The sequence below is a fragment of the Rana temporaria genome, chromosome 2, assembly GCF_905171775.1.
Source record: "Rana temporaria chromosome 2, aRanTem1.1, whole genome shotgun sequence".
In the NCBI taxonomy this organism is placed as follows: Eukaryota; Metazoa; Chordata; class Amphibia; order Anura; family Ranidae; genus Rana; species Rana temporaria.
In genome coordinates, this window is record NC_053490.1 from 248,303,077 (window position 1) to 248,323,575 (window position 20,499).

General features: G+C 38.0%; 1 protein-coding gene across 1 annotated transcript in view; it reads left to right on the plus strand.

Moving 5' to 3' along the window:
- Window positions 1–20,499, plus strand: part of GALNT17 (polypeptide N-acetylgalactosaminyltransferase 17) — a 500,108-nt gene that overhangs the window by 176,549 nt on the left and 303,060 nt on the right. Inside the window, exon 2 of the mRNA XM_040336747.1 lies at window positions 8,151–8,334. Within this exon, the coding sequence (XP_040192681.1) occupies window positions 8,151–8,334 (184 nt within the window). The remainder of the gene's footprint in view (window positions 1–8,150; window positions 8,335–20,499) is intronic.

Sequence of the window (20,499 nt, forward strand, 5' to 3'; positions counted from 1 at the left end):
CCTTTATGGCCAGGCCATTTTTTACGATATGGTTACTTTAACCACTTAAGGGCCGAGCCTCTTTCTGAGTTTTGGTGTTTACAAGTTAAAAACTGTTTTTTTTTTTATTGAAAATTACTTAGAACCCCCAAACATTATATATTTTTTTCTCTAACACCCTAGAGAATTAAATGGCGGTCGTTGCAATACTTTTTGTTACACCGTATTTGCGCAGTGGTCTTACAATCCCACTTTTTTGGGAAAAAATTCACTTTTTTGAATTAAAAGATAAGACAACAGTAAAGTTAGCCCAATTTTTTTTATATTGTGAAAGATGATGTTACGTCGAGTAAATTTATACCCAACATGTCACTCAAAAAAAAAAAAGTTGTGGTCACTCATGGAATGGCGATAAACCTTTACCCTTAAAAATCCCCATAGGCGATGCTTAAAAAATTCTACAGGTTGCATGTTTTGAGTTACAGATGAGTTCTATGGCTAGAATTATTGCTCTCACTATAACGATCAAGGTGATACACCATTTTCATATGCGGGTGCTACTCACGTATGCGTTCGTTTCTGCGCGCGAGCTTGGTGGGATGGGGCATGTTGAATTTTTTTTTTTTTTTTTTACACTGTTCTTTTTAAAAAAAATAATTGTCACTTTTATCCCTATTACAAAGAATGTAAACACCCTTTGAAATAGAAAAAAAGCATGACAGGACCTCTTAAATATGAAATCTGGTGAAAAAAATACTTCAGATCTCATTGTTACACTAAAATGCAATAAAAAAAATGTATGTCATTTAAATAAAATAAAAATGTCCCTTTAAATGCTATGGGCAGAGGTGAAGTTTTTACGTTTCTTCCGCCCTGCAATGATATGGAGCAATGTCAAGCAGGAGAAAGGATGTGATCGCCTCCACCGCTGCCAGATAGCGGTGGGAGGGGGGACCCTCTCCCATCGCTGATAAAAGTGATTTTGCAGGAAATCTGCCGCAGAGACCACTTTTATCTTGAAGTGGACCACCCGCTGAAGAAGAGGAGACTGGGGTTATGGTAGATAGCTGCTATCATAACAACGGTATTTCTCTTCAAAGTACCGGCATAAAACGACAGCGGATGGTCCGGAATTGGTTAACCTACAATTGCACAGTCATGCAATGCTGTATCCAAATAAAATGTATGTAACTTTTTCCCACAAATTGAGATTTCTTTTGGTGGTATTTAATCACCACTGTGGTTTTATATTTTGCTCTTTAACCGCTTAAGCCCCGGACCATTTTGCAGCTAAATGCCCAGGCCAGGTTTTGCGATTCGGGACTGCGTCGCTTTAACAGACAATTGCGCGGTCGTGCGACGTGGCTCCCAAACACAATTGGCGTCCTTTTTTTCCCACAAATAGAGCTTTCTTTTGGTGGTATTTGATCACCTCTGCGGTTTTTATTTTTTGCGCTATAAACAAAAATAGAGCAACAATTTTGAAAAAAATTCAATATTTTTTACTTTTTGCTATAATAAAAATCCCCCAAAAACATATATACATTTTTTTTTTTCCTCAGTTTAGGCCGATACGTATTCTTATACCTATTTTTGGTAAAAAAAAATCGCAATAAGTGTTTATCGATTGGTTTGCGCAAGATTTATAGTGTTTACAAAATAGGGGATAGTTTTATTGCATTTTTATTAATTATTTTTTTTTTACTACTATTGGCGGCGATCAGTGATTTTTTTCGTGACTGCGACATTATGGCGGACACTTCGGACAATTTTGACACATTTTTGGGACCATTGTCATTTTCACAGCAAAAAATGCATTTAAATTGCATTGTTTGTTGTGAAAATGACAGTTGCAGTTTGGGAGTTAACCACAGGGGGCGCTGTAGGAGTTAAGGATCACTGTGTGTGTGTGTTTACAACTGTAGGGGGGTGTGGCTGTAGGATGGACGTCATCGATCGAGTCTCCCTATATAAGGGATCACTCGATCGATGCGCCGCCACAGTGAAGCACGGGGAAGCCGTGTTTACATACGGCTCTCCCCATTCTTCAGCTCCGGGGAGCGATCGCGACGGAGCGGCTATAAACGAATAGCCGCGCCGTCGTCCCGGATCGCTCCCCGAGGGATCCCGCCCGCCGCACGCAGCGGAGGGGGTCCCGATCGGACCCCCCACCCGCTAGAAGGCAAGGGCGTATATATACGCCCTTCTGCCTGTCCGTGCCATTGTGCGGACGTATATAGGCGTGCGGTGGTCGTTAAGTGGATAAAGAAAAAAAGACAGACAATTTTGAAAAAAAAAAAACAATATTTTTAATTTTCTTTTTTGTTTACAAAAGTTTATTGTAAAGTTCAATTCAGAGAAAAAAAACACAAATGGTGGTTTACAGTTAGATACAGACGATGATTAAGACAAATATTTTAACAGGGTTGATGATTAAGAAAGGAATAAAAAGTAGACATATATTGCATATGAGGATATTGCGTAGTGTTGGAGAAATAAGTTGCTCAGTAGGATAAAACTAGTTAAGGCACATCAAGGAATGAATAAGGCATAGTTAATTGTACGGTGGGGTGCTCCAACATGACCATTTTGTGTTGTATACTTGAATACTGTCATTAAGCGTATGATACACTCTTTCGGATAACTTGACCGATTCCATTCTTTCTAGAACCTGTGACCAGGAGATTACATTTGATCTCCAGTTGAGTGCAACCATCCATTGTATTGAACTACACAATGAATGAAATAGTCTGGTGGAATGGGTGGGGATTCCCGGTATTTTGTCATATAAAATACATATTTGAGGGGTGGGGGTGAAGGTATGACCTGAAGAGTTTATGAATCTGGTAACTGCCTGGTTCCAGATATGTTTCAGGAGAGGGCAGCTCCAGAAGGTGTGTATTAGGGTGCCTGGTTCTGTGCAGCCTCTAAAACAGTTTGGGGAGATTGATTGATAAAATGTGTGTAACTTGGATGGCGTAAGGTACCATCTAGTGAAAAGTTTCATTGGGGTTTCTCTGAAGGAGATGGCCTTGTTGCATTTTTTTAGATTTTCTGCCATGGAGTACCAGGTGTCAGTGGTAATGGTAATATTTAGATCATTTTCCCAGTGAAGCATTTGATTAGATTTGTCTTGAAGATTAAGGGAATTGAGGTAGGAGTATAGGCGGGAAATCATCCCTCTATCTCTGGAAGATGAAATGCATATCCTTTCAAAGACTGTGTTTGTGGAGGGGATAGTGAGAGAGAAGTATTGGACATAGAAGGCTCTAATCTTTTCATAGTTTTCAAGTTCGGATGGGGGGAAGCTTTTTTCTTTCTCGATTGTTGTAAATGGCTTAAATATATTTTTAATTTTCTGCTATACAACATATGCAAGACAAAAATCTTTTTTTTTTCATTATAAATTTAGGCCAATATGTACTCTGCTACATATTTTTGGTAAAAATCCCAATAAACATATATTGATTGCAAAAGTTTTAGTGTCTACGCACTATGGGATATTTGCTGGAATTTGTATTTATTTATCTTTTTTATACTAGTTATGGCTGTGATCAACGATATTGCAGACAACCAGCCACAAATTTACACTTTTGACACTTTGTGGGAACAGTGGCACCAATACAATGATCAGTGCTAAAAATATGCAATCGTTAAGGATAGAAGGGTAGAAAGGAATTAATAGTTAGTTAAGGAGTTAACCAGAACTGCAAATGGTCAGCCCAGCCTTGCAGATTACAATACAAGAGCTGCTCTTTTGGTGTATTCTATAGGCCTCAGCTCAAAATGAAAATTAATATAAGTGCAATCAGAGCAGTCATCAAAATCATACGTCAAACAATAAATAATATTAGTTGCATTGGAGAAAATACAGCACTAAATAAATACATAAAACAGCAGCTCTACCATGAGATACACACAAAAATGAAAATAAAACAAAAAATGGGGCTGCGCTAATCCTAAATAAATTAAAAATGAAAAATAATAAATAAATGAATAGACGCACAATATGAATTATGAGTCCATATATTCAGTCCAAGACAAATGATGAATGTTGGTAGGTCCCTTTAAATGCCAGTGGCATTGGGGTATGAATCCTTTACAGCACGACAATAATGTGCACCTCCACCACATAGATTGTGTGCTTACCAGATGGCAAGCTTATAAAAGCTTGTGGCTAATACCCAGCCAGGGCCTTAATACAGAGAGTGAATCAGATCAGCTCACAGACAACCCCATCTAACCGAATTAGGCAAAGCAGAGTTCACAGTATTCTCATATGAACCAGGAAAGGACTCAGTAGTTGTTAGGCATAAACATCAGAGCAGCCTCACCCACCTCACCTGTGCAGGTGATTCCACAACACCCCCTCTACTAATAAAGTCCAATCACAGGACATTGCGCATATAGGGGGTGGAGCTGAGCCTTTGACATCATCCTGTGGCCATCTTTGATGTTGTCAGTTGAAAATGCATAATAATACAAGGCTTGTTGTTTTTTATTCTTATACTTTTCATCTTTTTGGGCTTTAATACATTGTATAAATGAAGAGCACTTTGGATCTGTTTGTATGGTTACTTACCAATATGGTGTAAGGTCACATTGATTCTGTCAGAGTGAGCTTCTGGACCCAGAGGAGGACCATCAAGGGGGATTTAAGCAAATGTGGTTGACCGATATCCTTGGAGTATTTGTGAGAGCAGTTGGATCTTTTGTATGTGGTCAAGCATTGAGGTCAGCAGGTTTTTCAGCTATTGGGTGGAGGTGTGCATGACCCATTCAGAAGATCTTATTATCACGAGTTGCACTGTGGTGACGTGATTAGATCACAGTTTATGGACTGCCTTTTAATGGACTTTTTTGAAGGTTATAGTTTCACAACACTGTTTATTGTTTTTTTATGTAAGTCTCAACTATCTGCTCTGTGTCTTAGGATCATTTCTGGACTCAGCTGTCAGTTTGACAGGCAGCTGTTTCACACTGCGGGTCAGTGCTGCTGTCAATAACAATAACAATACAAAGGAGGACTCTGCTGTCCACTTTCAAGGTAATCTGCAGGGGTTGGTTGTCAGTTTCACAACCTTGCTAGGAAAGAGCAGGAGAGGCTCCCAAGGTATACCAGTCCCCACCATTCTCCTTGTTGTGGATTTGCCCAGCCCAGCTCAACACTATGGCAATGTTATTATTTCAAGTAAGAATAGTAAAAATCGTCTTTCAAATTTTAAGAGATTTTCTACCTTAAAAAACTGGGAGGTGAAAAGGTGCAACAAGGTTTTCACAATTTTAACACAATAGCAAAATCAATATCATTTACCTTTACCCCATATGTTGTTTTTTGTAATGAATAATGACACGTCGTTCAATGTGTTTTATTACAACATTGATCTCAAGAAAGGATCAATGATAAATTGCTTTGGATTGATGCAATAGGTTTCCTCTTCATTTTAAGTCTAAAAATGAATCATTTTCCTGGAAGGTTTGGCAAGCTTACATAAATGCTTTTGGACTTGACAGTGACATACAGTACAGTCCTCTATACTCTCTAAAAGTGACATGCATGCATCTGTTTTCTGCATTTTTATTGTTTACCACTTTTTACAAAGTTTAGAATGTGACTGAGCAAATTTTGCCAGTTTAGTTAAATAATTATTTGCCTTTGTGCTTATCGATGTTAAACTCACCAAATTATACAAGATATACAATCAGATTAGACTTGCATTTTGTAATATTGTTCTTAAAGAGAAAATAATTGGTTAAAATCTGTTCCGAAGGGCAGATAACCTCATCCACTCACGTAATCAGTAACCATCCACTCTGCCATTGTTTATAAACCTGTCTGCCTGTTTTTATCGAGTGATCCCCTATTCCTCCATGGCTGGAGGGTCACAAGTCTTTGGGCCTCCTTACTATGCTGATACTAGACCATATGGGCATAAGCAGCAAGTATATCTGATGTGTTGGATTGGTGCCCTGACACATTTTATATTTTGGGTTTTATTATTAAAAAGACTCCCCAGAGAAAAGTAAGCAGCAGGCGAGACACTGAAATGCCCAAATACTGTTGGGGCAGCTACCTTCAACTCCCTATACATCCCTATTGGACCACTGACAAGTAAAAATGTGTAGGATGAAAAAATGAGCAGTTAAGCTTTACCACTATATGGAAGTGTGATGGACTGTTTTCATTGGTCAAAACCGTTCGTGTGTGGGCGCCATCGGTTAGTTAACCATTGGTTAAAAAAAAGGCAACTTGTTTTAAAATTAACCGATGGATTCCTAACCGCTAGGACAAAACCGATCGTTAGTAGGCAGACCATCGGTTAAAAATCCACGCATGCTCAGAATCAAGTCGACTCATGCTTGGAAGCATTGAACTTAGTTTTTTTCAGCACGTCGTTGTGTTTTACATCACCGCGTTCTGACACAATCGTTTTTTTAACCGATGGTGTGTAGGCGCGACGGACCATCAGTCAGCTTCATCGGTTAACCGATGAAAACGGTCCATCGGTCCATTCTCATCAGATAGACTGATCGTGTGTACGTGGCATTAGAGCATTGTCAAAATGGCTATAAATGTAGGTTTTTGGAGGTTTCTACATATATGGCCAGGCATATCTCTTTAGGCAGTATTTCTTACAAAAGACTATAAAATAGACAGCAGTAATGCTATATTCCAAGAGAAATGACTGCATAAATCAGAAATGTTTTGGTATATCTAGGCTTTGAAATTATACTTGTAGGAAATTGTTGATTACCCCACTGGTCCAGATGACCAGCTCACAGTCCTAAGATATTGGCAGCAGAATAAAACTCCATAAATGAAGGATTCATTAAACAAGATAAATATATATTTTCATTGCTTTCTTTGTTTTACAGAAAATATGTATTTTTTTTTTATCAGTTTGTAAAGTTATGTGTGAAGCACAAAACTAGCATAGATAGAAATAAAATAATCAACAATTTAGAAAAAGCTATTAAAATCCGTTATAATGAGTTCCTGGTACAGCACATATCAAAAGTAACTTAATTTAAAAATATTATTTATTTATTACAGTACATTATTACACCTAATATAGTTTAGATATGTATGACAATGCCATTATTTTTAAGGTTCCATTATAAATGTCAGTAACCACAAACCTGCAGTTTTATGAAATCATTTCACTTGGGACAGACGTGCAATGCAATATACGCATTAAGGTCCTTTGTTTTATGTTTTACAATATTTACTTAAAATGTATAGATAAAAAAAAAATGTAAAAATAAAACTTTAGAATTGATCTTACATATACTTTGAGTGCATGACAAATCAAAATATTAAAGTTCAAAACAAGATTACACGTTTTTAATTTTAACTCAATCAGAGGCAAATGCCTTGTTCCTTCAATCAGAATTATGGTCTAATGCCCCAATGTCTACAGAAGGATTGCTATGTTTTATGAGATGATGGTTTCGATTACTGAAGGAATATAGAATAAAAAAGTGTTTGTTCACGTAAATAGTAAATAATCTTTTTTTCCCCTTCACACAGTTAGGTATTTACAGTGAGCCCAAGCCCCTTTACTCCCATCATGGGACCCATTATTATGACCCGCAGTGGGACCCTTTCACATGGTTTGTGGTGGCGGAACACTAGGGCCCGGAAAACCAGGGCCGGGCCACAAATGCAACCTTAACAACCCTGGTAGTTGCGACACTGAGTGAAATACGCTGCAGTGTTATGGGATGGGTAAAATGCTCTGCAGTGCATCATGGGACAGTTGTAATGCGTTGCAGTGTATCATGGAATGGGTGGAATGCTCTTTAGTGTCAGGGAATGGATGAAATGCTCTTCAGTGTGTCATGGGATGGGTAGAATACTTTGAAGTGTATCATGGGATTGGTGGAGTGCTCTGCAGTGTGTCATGGGATGGATGGAATGCTTTGCAGTATCATGGGATGGGTTGAATGCTCTGCAGTAACATGGGATGGATGGAATGCTCTGCAGTGTGGTATGGAATGGGTGGTATACTCTGCAGTGTATCAATAGATGGGTGGAATACTCTGCAGTGTGTCATGTGATGAGTGGAATGCTCTGCACATATATGCAAACAGACATACTGAAATGAATAAACAAGGTTCTATCCAACGCATAGACTATTTAGAGTAACAGTTTTCTTTCTTATTGTAAGGTTTGTCAAAATCACTGGGACTTATTGAAGGCTATGGTGGCAGAGGAAAAGGTGGACTTCCAGCTACACTCACCCCCGAAGAAGAAGAGAAAGCCAAAGGACCACATGAAAAATATGGCTATAATTCTTACCTCAGTGAGAAAATATCACTGGATCGAGCTATACCAGATTACAGGCCAACTAAGTAAGTAAGACTGAAAAGTTATGTTGTTTGTTGATTAAAAAAAAAAAAAGGTATTTTTTTTTTTTATGGTTGATTTAAGCATGTACCACTTACGCTTCCTTTACTTAATACAATCCTTGTGTGGGAAAAAAATCACTGCAAACAGTTTATTATAGAGGAAATTTACTAAAGCTGAAGCACATGCGCATAGTAACCAATCAGCTTCTAACTTGTTCAATTAAAGGTTCACTAAAGGAATTTTTTTTTAGCTAAATAGCTTCCTTTACCTTAATGCAGTCCTGGTTTCATGTCCTCATTGTTCGTTTTTGCTTTGATGTTGCTGTAATTCCTCTCTGTTCTGGACACTTCCTGGTTGTCTGTTTCCTAAACACCACAGTACTGGGAGATTTCTCACTGTGGTGACTAATCAAGGAGGTGTGATTACTGTGTGTCAGCACTAATCCAGTTTCATTTTACACAGCATCACTGCCCTCTATTGGCTCTTTGTCTCTGTACATCAGAAAACCAGGAAACAACAGCAAAAACGAAACTAAACTGCAGGTACATTATATGATTGTTTTTTATCTATTTTTAATCATTTTTAAAAGGAATCAGTTAACTATTATGTCACTATACCCTGTAAACAGTCATTTCAGCAAAAAAAAAAATTCCTTTAGTGACCCTTTAAGCTTTGACAATAAAACCTAAAAAACATATTGGTTACTATGCATAGTTTCACCAGATTCTGTGTGCACCAATTTCAGTAACTCTCCCTCTATGCGTTTTTTTTATATAAAGGGCTGTAAATAAAAAGTTAGTCATTCATCCAGCAAATTTGCAAGTACATTTAATCCGTATGGCAATAATGAATGTTCATTTTGCTTATTTTTGCACTGAGTGGATATTGTTTTATTATGGGAATGGGTAAAATAAAACAGTATGGCTACTAGATGGAGATGTGGAGCATAGGAAATATAGTGGTTGCATTTATTTACTAATTCCCTCTAAAATTCAAATTTTTATATTGTATCTCTTGTTACAAAGTCATGTGTTTTTCCAATGCTGATCAGCTCCATCTAGTGGCCATAATGCAGTATTTTACTATTTTAACCAAAGAAATAGCGTTGTGCTGTTATCGTGCTTAAAAAGTATTTTACTATTTCCCATAAAAAGAAACATTTATTCAGAAGAGGAAATATCATAAATAAAATTTTTGGCCAGCTTGCACAGAATGTGTATACTAGAATACTGGAACGTTCCCCCAGGGGTTTTAATGCAGCAAGGTATACGAATAAAAGAATAAAATTGCATAAAAGTCTTTATTGAAAATAAAAATAAAAACAGGTAAACATTAAAAAAATATGAATTATGGTTGTAAGAGTACATACAAATTCCATGGTACAGCAAGGCAACCGTATTTGTACAGCATTACATTTATTAATTTAACTGTATAGAATCCCTGACGTGTTTCGACCTATTAAAATCGTGGTCTTCTTCTGGGGGATGGTTGACTCCTAAATAAATTTGTTAAACATTGAGATGTTACAAAGACATTCAGCATTAAGCACTAATTTAAGTGAACATAATAATATCATATTTACCGCTAAGGAGTGAAATAGGCGAGCTCACAACCAGAAAATGTAAAAACCAATGAGATGATCCAGTGGATTCCATGGCTGTCTCCGCCCCACCGAGGAAGCAGAACAGCCCAAAGGGCTTATACTATACATGCAAATTCGAAAGCGCAATTATATTTCTATGAACAACTGTCTTCCATGAACAACTCTCTTCCTCTATTTTTTAGTTATATTAGCCTTAACCTCCCTAGCGGTATGATTATTTCAGATTTTAGGTGCTGAAAGCAGTACCATTATTTGCAAGGAAATTTGGTGTTTTATATTGTAGGCCTGTAAATTTTAGGAATAACTCACTTAAATCTGACCAAACGAGTCTAGTAGGCATCCCGGGTATGAATTTTTTTTAAAAACAAAATGATAAATTATAATATAATAAATAATTATAACAAATAATAATATAATTATAATAAAAATTATTCAATAATGTAATCAACTCAAAATCACTGAAATTTGCTCAGTTGCAGAATTGTCGCTGTCATTACTATTATTTTTTTATGACGAATTTCCCCACAAATCGCTATCGCACAATTCTTCAAGTGATTATAATTTATTATCGTGGTTTTCTAGCTGCTCTAAAACCATTTTTGACATAAAGGGACACTTTTGGTTGCTATGGACAATCTACAGTTTGCAGGCAGAAAGAACAGTTTTTATTATATAAAAGAACATGTAGGGCACTGGGCAGACCACTAGGGACAAGGGGGGTGTGTATTTTTTACATACAGTACTGTAATCTATAAGATTACAGTATACTGTATGGATTGTGTTTGTTTACCTTTTTGAATTTGGCGCCGTTCTCCGCCCCCGTGCGTCGTAACGTCGCAGGGAACGGAGATCGGCGGCACACAGAGGCACTGTGTGAATCGAGCGAGCACCCGCTCGCTCACACAGCGTGGTGGCATCACTGGATCTAGGGACAAGGTGAGTAAACCATGCCTGTGGAGTCAGCGAGGCGAGCCCTAGTCTGACTCGGGGTTACCGATCACAGCAAAAAAATTTAACCCCAAGTCAGACTAGGGAATACCGCCAGGGGGGTTAATGTTATTTAGTTTTTGATTCTATAAAAATCTTAAAGCGATTGTAAACCTAGTAAAAAAAAAGATAAAGGCACAATGTGCTAGTATGCATAGCATACTAGCACATTATAAAAAATTACTGACCTTAGAATAAAGCCCTCTCAGCAGCACCTGGTCAATGCTGAGAGGGCTGACGTCTTCTCCCGTCCTTTCTTCCAGAATCGCAAGTTTCGGTGATGTGAGTGACTGGAGCCGTGATGACATCACTGCGGGATACCTTGGATACGGCAAGAAGCTCTGAAGTTCCCGGCACAGTAAGCCGGACCTTCAGAGCGGATGCGCCGCTGATGTCAGCGGCTGCATGCAGGGTGAATATTTCCTAAATCGTGCTGGTTTAGGAGATTGTTTTACCTACAGTTAAGCCTTATTATAGGCTCTTCATATCTCAATCCTAATATGCATCTGAGGAAACAATAGGAATAGTGCACTCATTTCATATTTCCTGAATCGGTGCATTTAGACCCCTGCTTATGACATCTCATTAGTATGCTGTGTGTCCCTATATAATACCTCACACAGCCAATTTTTATCTATATTAACCTCCTTAGCGGTATTCCCGAGTCTGGCTCGGGGTAAGATTTCAATACCAAAAGTGGTATCCCCGAGCCAGACTCAGGGCCGCCTCGCAGCATCCACAGGCACAAGTTACTTACCTTGTCCCTGGATCCTGCGATGCATCCCCGCTGTGTGAGCAAGCGGCGTCCTCACTCAATTCACACAGTGCCTGTGTGCCACCGATCTCCATTCCCTGCGACGTTTCTGCCTGCAAACTGTAGATTGTCCATAGCAACCAAAAGTGCCCCTTTATGTCAAAAGTGATTTTAGAGCAGCTAGAAAACTGCGATAATAAATTATAATCACTTGCAGAATTGAGCGATAGCGATTTGTGGGGAAATTCGTCATAAAAAAATAAAAGTAATGACGGTGACAATTCTGCAACTGAGCAAATTTCAGTGTTTTTGATTTGATTACATTATTGAATAATTTTTATTATAATTACATTAGTATTTGTTATAATTATTTATAGTTATTTATTATGATATAATTTATGATTTTGTGTTTCAAACTTTATCATACCCGGGATGTCTATTAGACTCCTGTTTGGACAGATTTAAGTGAGTTATTTCTAAGAATTACAGGCCTACAATGTAAAACGCCAAATTTCCCAGCAAAATAATTGAACCGCTTTTGGTACATAATTCCAGACATAATCATACCGCCAGGGAGGTTAGGTAACCTATAATACATCACAAACAGATGATGATTACAGGAAGGACATAATGTTGTAAAAAATAAACCATGAAACTCTGTTTTAGAGGCACTTCAGGAATAATTTAAACATATAAACTCCAGATAATGTGGAATGGGGGAGGGCTACAATGATTTATTAAATAGTGAAAAAAGGAAGGGTGACAGTGTAGGAATATATGCCTTAACAAATGTAATGTAAAACAAATGAGCTCATATAATTTGTCCCTGAGGCCTCGTACACACGACTGTTTTCCATGTTGGCAGAGCATTTTTGCCGAGAAAAACGGTTGTGTGTATGTTTTTCGTCGAGAAAACTGTTGTGGATCTTGACGAGAAAAAAAGAGAACATGCTCTATTTTTTCTCGTCAGGAGTCTCAATTTCCTTGTCGTGTTTCTCTTTGGGCTGGTTTACGACAAGAAACACATTCGTGTGTATGCTTAGAAACCCGCGCATGCTCAGAATAAAGTATGAGACGGGAGCGCACCTTTGGTAAAAGTAGTTTTCGTAATGGAGATAGCACATTTGTCACGCTGTAACAGACTGAAAAGCGTGAATCGTCTTTCACCAAACTTTTACTTAACACGCAGTAATACGAGATTAGCAAAAGCAGCCCCAAGGGTGGCGCCAGTGGAATTAAACTTCCCCCTTATAGTGCCGTTGTACGTGTTGTGCGTCACCGCGTTTGAGAAAGATGAGATTTTGTCTTGACAGTGTGTATGCAAAAGCTTGACAAGATTCTCGACAAGCCTGACAAGAAACTCGTTGAGGAAAACAACGTTTAATTTACGATGAGATTCTCGGTCGTGTGTACGAGGCCTGACAGGTTCCCTTAAAATAAACAATTGCATATACAGTATAATATCTACAATTCAGTATTTAAAGTAGATTTGTCATCAGAGAAATACAGGAGCTGCATTTACTGACTTTGTTATTAAATGTTCTGGTTCCTATGCTTATTCTTTGTGTGACACAATTATACTGTACATGTCAAGAAAAGTGGATGAAAAATCTGAGATCTTTTATAAGTATTAAAAGCCAAAGGGTCAGAGAAGCAAGCTCACAGGATTTTCAGAAGATCTCAGCAATGGCAGCCTTCTGGTTCCCTATGGTAAGACTAAAAAGTATATTAGTGCATTGCTGCAATACATTTGTGTTGTCCCAGGTTTTATTTCTGTAATTGGTGAAAGCACTCAAAAATACCTGTTGATCTGACAGAACTAAGTTTGGATGTCTTTGCTGCACTAAAATTTCAACCATCACTGCTTACAGGACTACGGAATTCCACTTATTCCCCACCCCTCTCTGTCCCAGTTTATAAGCATACATTGATTTATTTGTTAACATAACAGTGCTGCTGCCTTGACTCCCTAGAGCCTGCCTACACAATGGAGGAGATTTATTAAAACTGGAGCACAGAGTACAGCTGTGCATGGTAGGCAATCGACTTCTAAATTCAGCTAATTCAGTTAAGCTTTAAAAATAAAACCTGGAAGCGGATTATTTTCTATGCAGAGCTGCACCAGATTTTTTACTCTCCAGTTTAAATCAATCAACCCCATTGTGTGTAGGGAAAGGGCTCTTGAGAGATGTAGTTCTGTGTGTGTACTTATGTCAATAGGAACTGAGATGTACAAGCGTGGTGATGTCACAGGGAGTACTAAAAGCTATTTCTTGATATAGGAATAAGATGAAAGAAAAAGGTGGAATGTGACGCTTGGAGAGATACATTTTGGCAATGCCTTAAAATATTTTTTTTTTTTGTAAAGGGATATAAAACTGGCTAAAAGACCGAATTCAGAGTAGTGGTTAATGATTCTTACTCTGGATTGTCTAAGGTTATCAGTGGTGTACCCCAAGGTTCAGTGTTGGCACCCTAACTTTTTAATATATTTATAAATTATATAGGGTTCAGGATTACATGTACCATTTCAGTCTTTGCAGATGACACCAAGCTATGCAGTGGAATAACATCCTTACAGGATGTCTCCAACTTACAAGCTGACCTTGATGCACTGTTTAATTGGGCAGCTATGTGGCCGATGAGGTTAAATGTTGAAAAATGTAAAATTATGCACTTGGGGGCTAATAATATGCATAGGTAATACATACTAGGAGGAGTACAATCAATGGTAGAGAAGGATCTGTATGTTCTGGTAGATCATAAGCCTAATATTAGCTTGTAATGTCAAGCTATTATTTCCAAAGCAAGCAAAATCCTTTCTTGTATTAAGAGAGGTATAAATGTATCCCTGTACAAATTATTAGTAAGACCTCATCTGGAATATGCTGTTCAGTTTTGGGCCCCAGTTCTCAAAAAGGATATTGGGGAACTGAGGAAAGTGCAGAGAAGGGCAACCAAACTGATAAGAGACATAAATGAGCTTAGCTATGGGGAAAGATTAGAGGAACTGAATTTATTCTCTTTTAAGAAGAGGAGATTAAGGGGGGGGGGGGTATGATCAAAATGCATAAATACTTAAGTGGTCCATATAGTGAACTTGGTGTTGGGTTATTTACTTTAAGGTTATAACAAAGGACAAGAGGACACTCTTTATGTCTAGAGGAAAAGAGATTCAATCTCCAAATACGAAAAGGTTTCTTCACAGTAAGAGCTGTGAAAATGTGGAATAGACTCCCTCAAGTGCTGGTTCTGGCCAGCACAGTAGATTTCTTTAAAAAGGTCTGGATTTTTTCCTAAATGTACATAATATTACTGGATACTAACATTTATAGGTAAAGTTGATCCAGAATATAGCTGATTGCCTCTCGGGGGATAAGGAAGGAATTTTTTCATCTGCTGGAGCAAATTCGGATCATGCTTGGCTGTTTTGTTTTCCTTCCTCTGGATCAACTGTGGGTATAGGCTTGTGTATATAGATCTGCATGAGTTTTTTACTTATTTATTTTTTATATATTTTGTCCCCCTCTTTTATTGGTTGAACTAGATGGACTTGTGTATTTTATCAACCCAACTAACTATGTAACTATGTAATCCTAGGAAGTGAAAAGGAAGTGATTTAGCCTCCACTCTTTCTGCTCTGTGTGGCTCCATGCAAAACATCAGTTAGAGAGAAGTAATCTGAAAATTAACAGTGACCACTGGTTTCCTATTAGTTGATAGATTCTGCATTAGGTCTTGCAGAGAAAAGCGTGCATATGCAAAGTGTCATGCTACTTAATGTATATCAGTGGGGAGAGGGTGTCACCCATGCTAGCATGATGGTCCAGCATGTCTGCTGATCTGAGGGCCATACTGTAGGTTATAAATATCATGGGGAGGGCGGGGACAGTTACAAAAGTAGTGTTATACATTTACACAAATGGAGTCTGTGGTGCTGAAATTAAACAGGAGGTTGTGCTCACAATGTTATAAACTTCCCTTTCTTATTTGGGATCCATAAGTTGTCCACCTCTGCCTAGGTGAACCTATAGAAAGAACAAAATGTTTTGTAGTGGAACATAGTGTGCTCACCTTTTCTTTGCCAACTATTAACTAGACCAAGCACACAGTTGCCACAACAGACACAGATGCTTTTACCTTGTGGGAGAATAATGTTATCTTTAATTGCAGTAGACATGAAGGAGGTTTGCAATAACATCAGCTTTGTTCGAGTCTGATCTTTCTCTATTCAAGGTGAAAGCTTGAAGTAAATGTAATAGTGAAAAGAAGAGACGCTGACAAGAGAATTCAAATTCTTATCAGGAAAATCTACAAAAGGACACAGCCTACAGAGTATAGCAAATAATCACTGAGTTTTGAAGTAGAAAATGTATCTGCCAACCAAGATATGGCAGCCGTGGGTAAAAGAAAAAATCATAACTAGGCAGTTTGTCAGAAAAGAGACTCTTCATTATTGAAGAGATCCTCAACCTTGTCACTGCACTCAACTTAAAGCTAAAACAGAAACATTGAACAGGGTTAGCTTAATATGTAGAGTTACTGCTTGGGGTTATTTGTAACTTTGTTCTTAGTCATTTTGAATGTGTTTAATAAAAAATAATACTATACAAAATTAGCAATTTTGTTAATATTGAATATGCAAAACCAATAATTAAATTCAGTACTTGGTAACATGCAAAACACATACAAAACTGTTTAATCTAGTTTTTATATACATAAAGGTAATCATCCCAGTGGTGGTCTATTTACTTTACTGGATCAGCATGAGAGAAATTTGTAATAATCTTAGTTTTGCTACCTGTGAGGGTATCTTATTGATCAGAACTATGTACAGGCATACCCCACTTTTAAGTACACAATGGGGTTTATTTATTAAAGTTGGGAAATGCAAAATCAGGCTCACTTCTACATAGAAACCAATGAGCTTCTAACCCGAGCTTGTTCAATTAAGCTTTGGAAATAAAACCTGGATCATTGATTTCTGTGCAGAAGTGAGCCTGATTTTGCACTTTCCAGCTTTAGTAAATAAACCCCATTGTGTACTTAAAAGTGGGGTATGCCTGTAGAAGGCATGCATTATGTTGTAGCGCTATCCCCTTGAGGGTCGTTTGGTTAAAAGGGTTTCTCTTCACTCTTGAGACCCCAACTGAGTTTTCCCCTCTTTCGCTGACATCACCAAACATGCACACACTGCTACTGAATCTGAACACACAATCTGATTTAGTGCACCAAGCAAGATCTTTATAAAGAAAGCAATGTTTTGAAAAAATTTAACATTACACTGTGATGAGCATAACATAAACATAATTTACCTAAATTTACCTAAATTTACCTAAACAGTGCTCTATGCTATAAGCATTTGACTTCACACAGGACTTCACACAGGAACAATTTTTTTTTTTTCAGATTAAATTCATATCTTTAATACCACTAGGTGGTATTAAAGATATGAATTTAATCTGAAAAAAAAAATTGTTCCTGTGTGGGAAATTTCCAGCTGTAGCTTGCAGAATGTCTCCTACTTTAAGTACAGCAGCTATTTTGTAATCCAAACTGAGTGCAGAAACTGGTGACATGGAATCAACAGTTCTTTAGCAATGGGACAAGCACTGGTGGTGATAATCCAGCTCCTATCTATCAGAACTACTGGAGACTAAATTATTGTATGCCACATGGTAAAAGTCTTGCTAATAATAGGAGTTTGCACGAGTTCCTCTCTTTCTACTGTAGCGCCCTGCTCCTATTGAGTAGGCGCTATGTTTAAATTTAGTGTTATCTGAGCTGTAGTTAGCTCAGAATGATTATGTTAATTGCTGGTTTCTGTGTCAGTTCAGCTGCGTTGTGCATTTTTTTCACTTGACCCTGGGCGTCGCTGTCATTTTGGGTCAAGGTTGGAAAAAGAGACTGAGTGTTTGGTGTAGACATTTGTGGATAACTCACCAATGTAACCCCTAGCGCTGATGGTGAACAGTGGGGTAGCGGCAGACCCAAATACTAACCAGCAGCTCCTACAGGGGTAGTGCTACACTGCATTCACCATATATTTTGTGTCAGACAGTATAGACGCCTAGCAGGAACAGTCTGTATGAGGGGGATACTTCCCTGGACTCTGATTTATCTATGATGTAGGTGAACAGGCAGACAGTTCAGTACAGATATTTGGGTTGTTTTCTCTCACTTCTGTTGATCTGCAGTCTGGCAGTGACCTCCAATATAATAGCTCCGAGTGTCCTCTGCAGGCTCTGGCCTAGTGTCTGTCTCCTCAGCTGCGCACACGGTGAAAGGGCTCTCCAGCAGGTCAGCACACGGTGACACATCACCCGGGCTTCCTTCACACAGTGATGCTATTGCTTCACCACTCAGTCACTCTTTCTCCTCTTGGCAGATTCCGGTCAGCCTCCTTTCTTGCTCTCACCTGCAGTCCTCTCCAGCAATTCCCCCTCTCTCCTCTTCCTGTGCGTGCCCTTTTCCTTTTGCATAACAAAATAGATTATAGCTCACACATATAAAAATGACTTTTTAATCTTGCAAGGCTATTTAAAACACCTGAACATATTCAAAAATATGGGGATTTGGTTACACCATATGGCCATATAGTGCTAATCCCACTACTGTGTTTTCCTTTTACATTACCCCTCCTTTTATCAAAGCACTTGGGTTATTTAAACCAGCTTCATCAAAAGTACTTGAAGATTTCCTCCAACAGCATACAAATCCCAGAACTCCCTGAGAGAACTTTCTGTGTTCTGAAATTACTCAGTTCTAACACATGCCATCTTGTGGCTGTTTTTAAATATAGCACGTGTAACAATCCCAGGTGTTACACTCTGTTTATTAGTAAAGTCTACACCACAGGTGTCAAACACAAGGCCCGTGGGCCGAATCCAGCCCTCCAGGCCATTTCATGTGGCCCTCGCACCTCTCCTGCAGCTGAAGGAGAGCTTAAGCCCTCCTCTGGTCCTCCTCAAAACCCCTACTTTCTGCTTTTTAAGAAATGCAAGATGTAAGGGAGAGTGGGGGACTCAACTTCTGATGGTGGGGTGGCTCTTAACATCTAATGTAAGGGGAGGGGATGTGCTGGACATCTAATCTTACAGACACAACCGGCCCTTTTGAGGGCAATTATAATGCTGATGAAATTGAGTTTGACACCCCTGGTCTACACCCACACCACCATTGAACTCAGGGGTAAAATATCTACTTTAAATTGGATCTTGTATGAAATATCTGCTTAAATTACAGTCCCAACTCTATATAAAAAAATGCACAGTACAAGCTTTTAAAAAATATAAAAAAAAGGGAAAAAATAAAAAAAAATACTCACCTTATACCCTGGCTTCCCACCACATCTCGTAGGTGCCAGTGACATCACTTTACCTCACTACAAGATGCTGGGAAAACTTAAGCACAATGATATTGCACTACCCTGGGCTGATGTGCCAGAAGCCAAAAAATATCATGTTATATATTTCATTGTTTTCATTGCTTTTGCTTAGCATGTTGACGGCAAATTAGATACATACATTTTCATGCAGGTCCACTTTAGGTACTTTAAGTACTTTAAGTACTTTAAGCATTGTGTCTACAGCCAAATAGCTGGTATTTCATTATCTAAAACATATATTCAGTATGGCTATTGCACCTATGTTACATAACAAGAATATTCACAATATAGGAGAATCCAGATTTATGACTAGATGTAGCTGAGGCATAGTTTGAAATCCGAATCCTGTTAAAGTCCCCCCGAGTCAATAAACATCAGAATAATTTCCTGACCCAGCAAACATAAGATCTGAGATTGAGATAGCTGGATGATGGAAAGTTAGTGATCAATACAATTCACTAAGCTCAAGATGGTTATCTCCAGCTGAAAAGACTGTTCCTGTTGTTTTAGCACATAATTGATCATTTTTTTCAAATTGCTGATTCCTCTGATATGCACAGGCATGTGAGTCAAATAAACTTTATTACACATTCCTGCACATTTTATTAAATCTCAATAACCAACAGGGTGTGCATTTTTATTAATTGCTGTTAAATATATCTGTTAATTTTCATACTTTCAAACTGTGTTTATATAAAAGTGCCATGTAATTTAAATATATTGTATGCAAAATGATATTTGCATTAGGTTGAACAATTCATACAATTGCAAGGTTATCACCTACTGACACAGCAGTTACAACTGCACATGTACTGGCACAAGTTGAATAGGGTATCAACCTTCATTACAATTACATAATTAGTCTGGTCAAAAAAAGACACCAGTCTATCCAGATCAACCCACAGTTTTTTTTATGAGTTATGTGTGTTGGGGATTTATCTGGGTGGGAGGTTTGATGTTCTACGGTTTTAAAGGTTGTTGGGAAGGACTGTGTGGTTTGCTGTGTGACATTAATTTTGTTTTTCCTTTTATAGGGTGAGTGCAGAACAACAGTGGAGGGAAAGGGCAATTGTGTGATATCTAGTTTGAAGGGAAAGGTTTTAAGAAAAGGTTTTAGTTGAGGGATACGGTCTACTGTGTATTTATTGTCACAAATTATCCTTATTACTATTATTAATAGTTATTATATTGAATGTTATGGAATATGTATTTTTTTTTTATTGAAATAGTATGTAGTGTGTAATATTTTTGGAACTTCGTTTTTGCGATTTTTTTTTTATATTAAAGCGGGAGTTCACCCATTTATTTGTTTTTTTATCTTTTCCCCTTAGATTGATGCTCGTTTTGTCTAGGGGAATCGGCTAGTTGTTTTAAAATACGAGCAGTACTTACCCGTTTTCGAGATGCATCTTCTCCGTCGCTTCCGGGGTATGGGT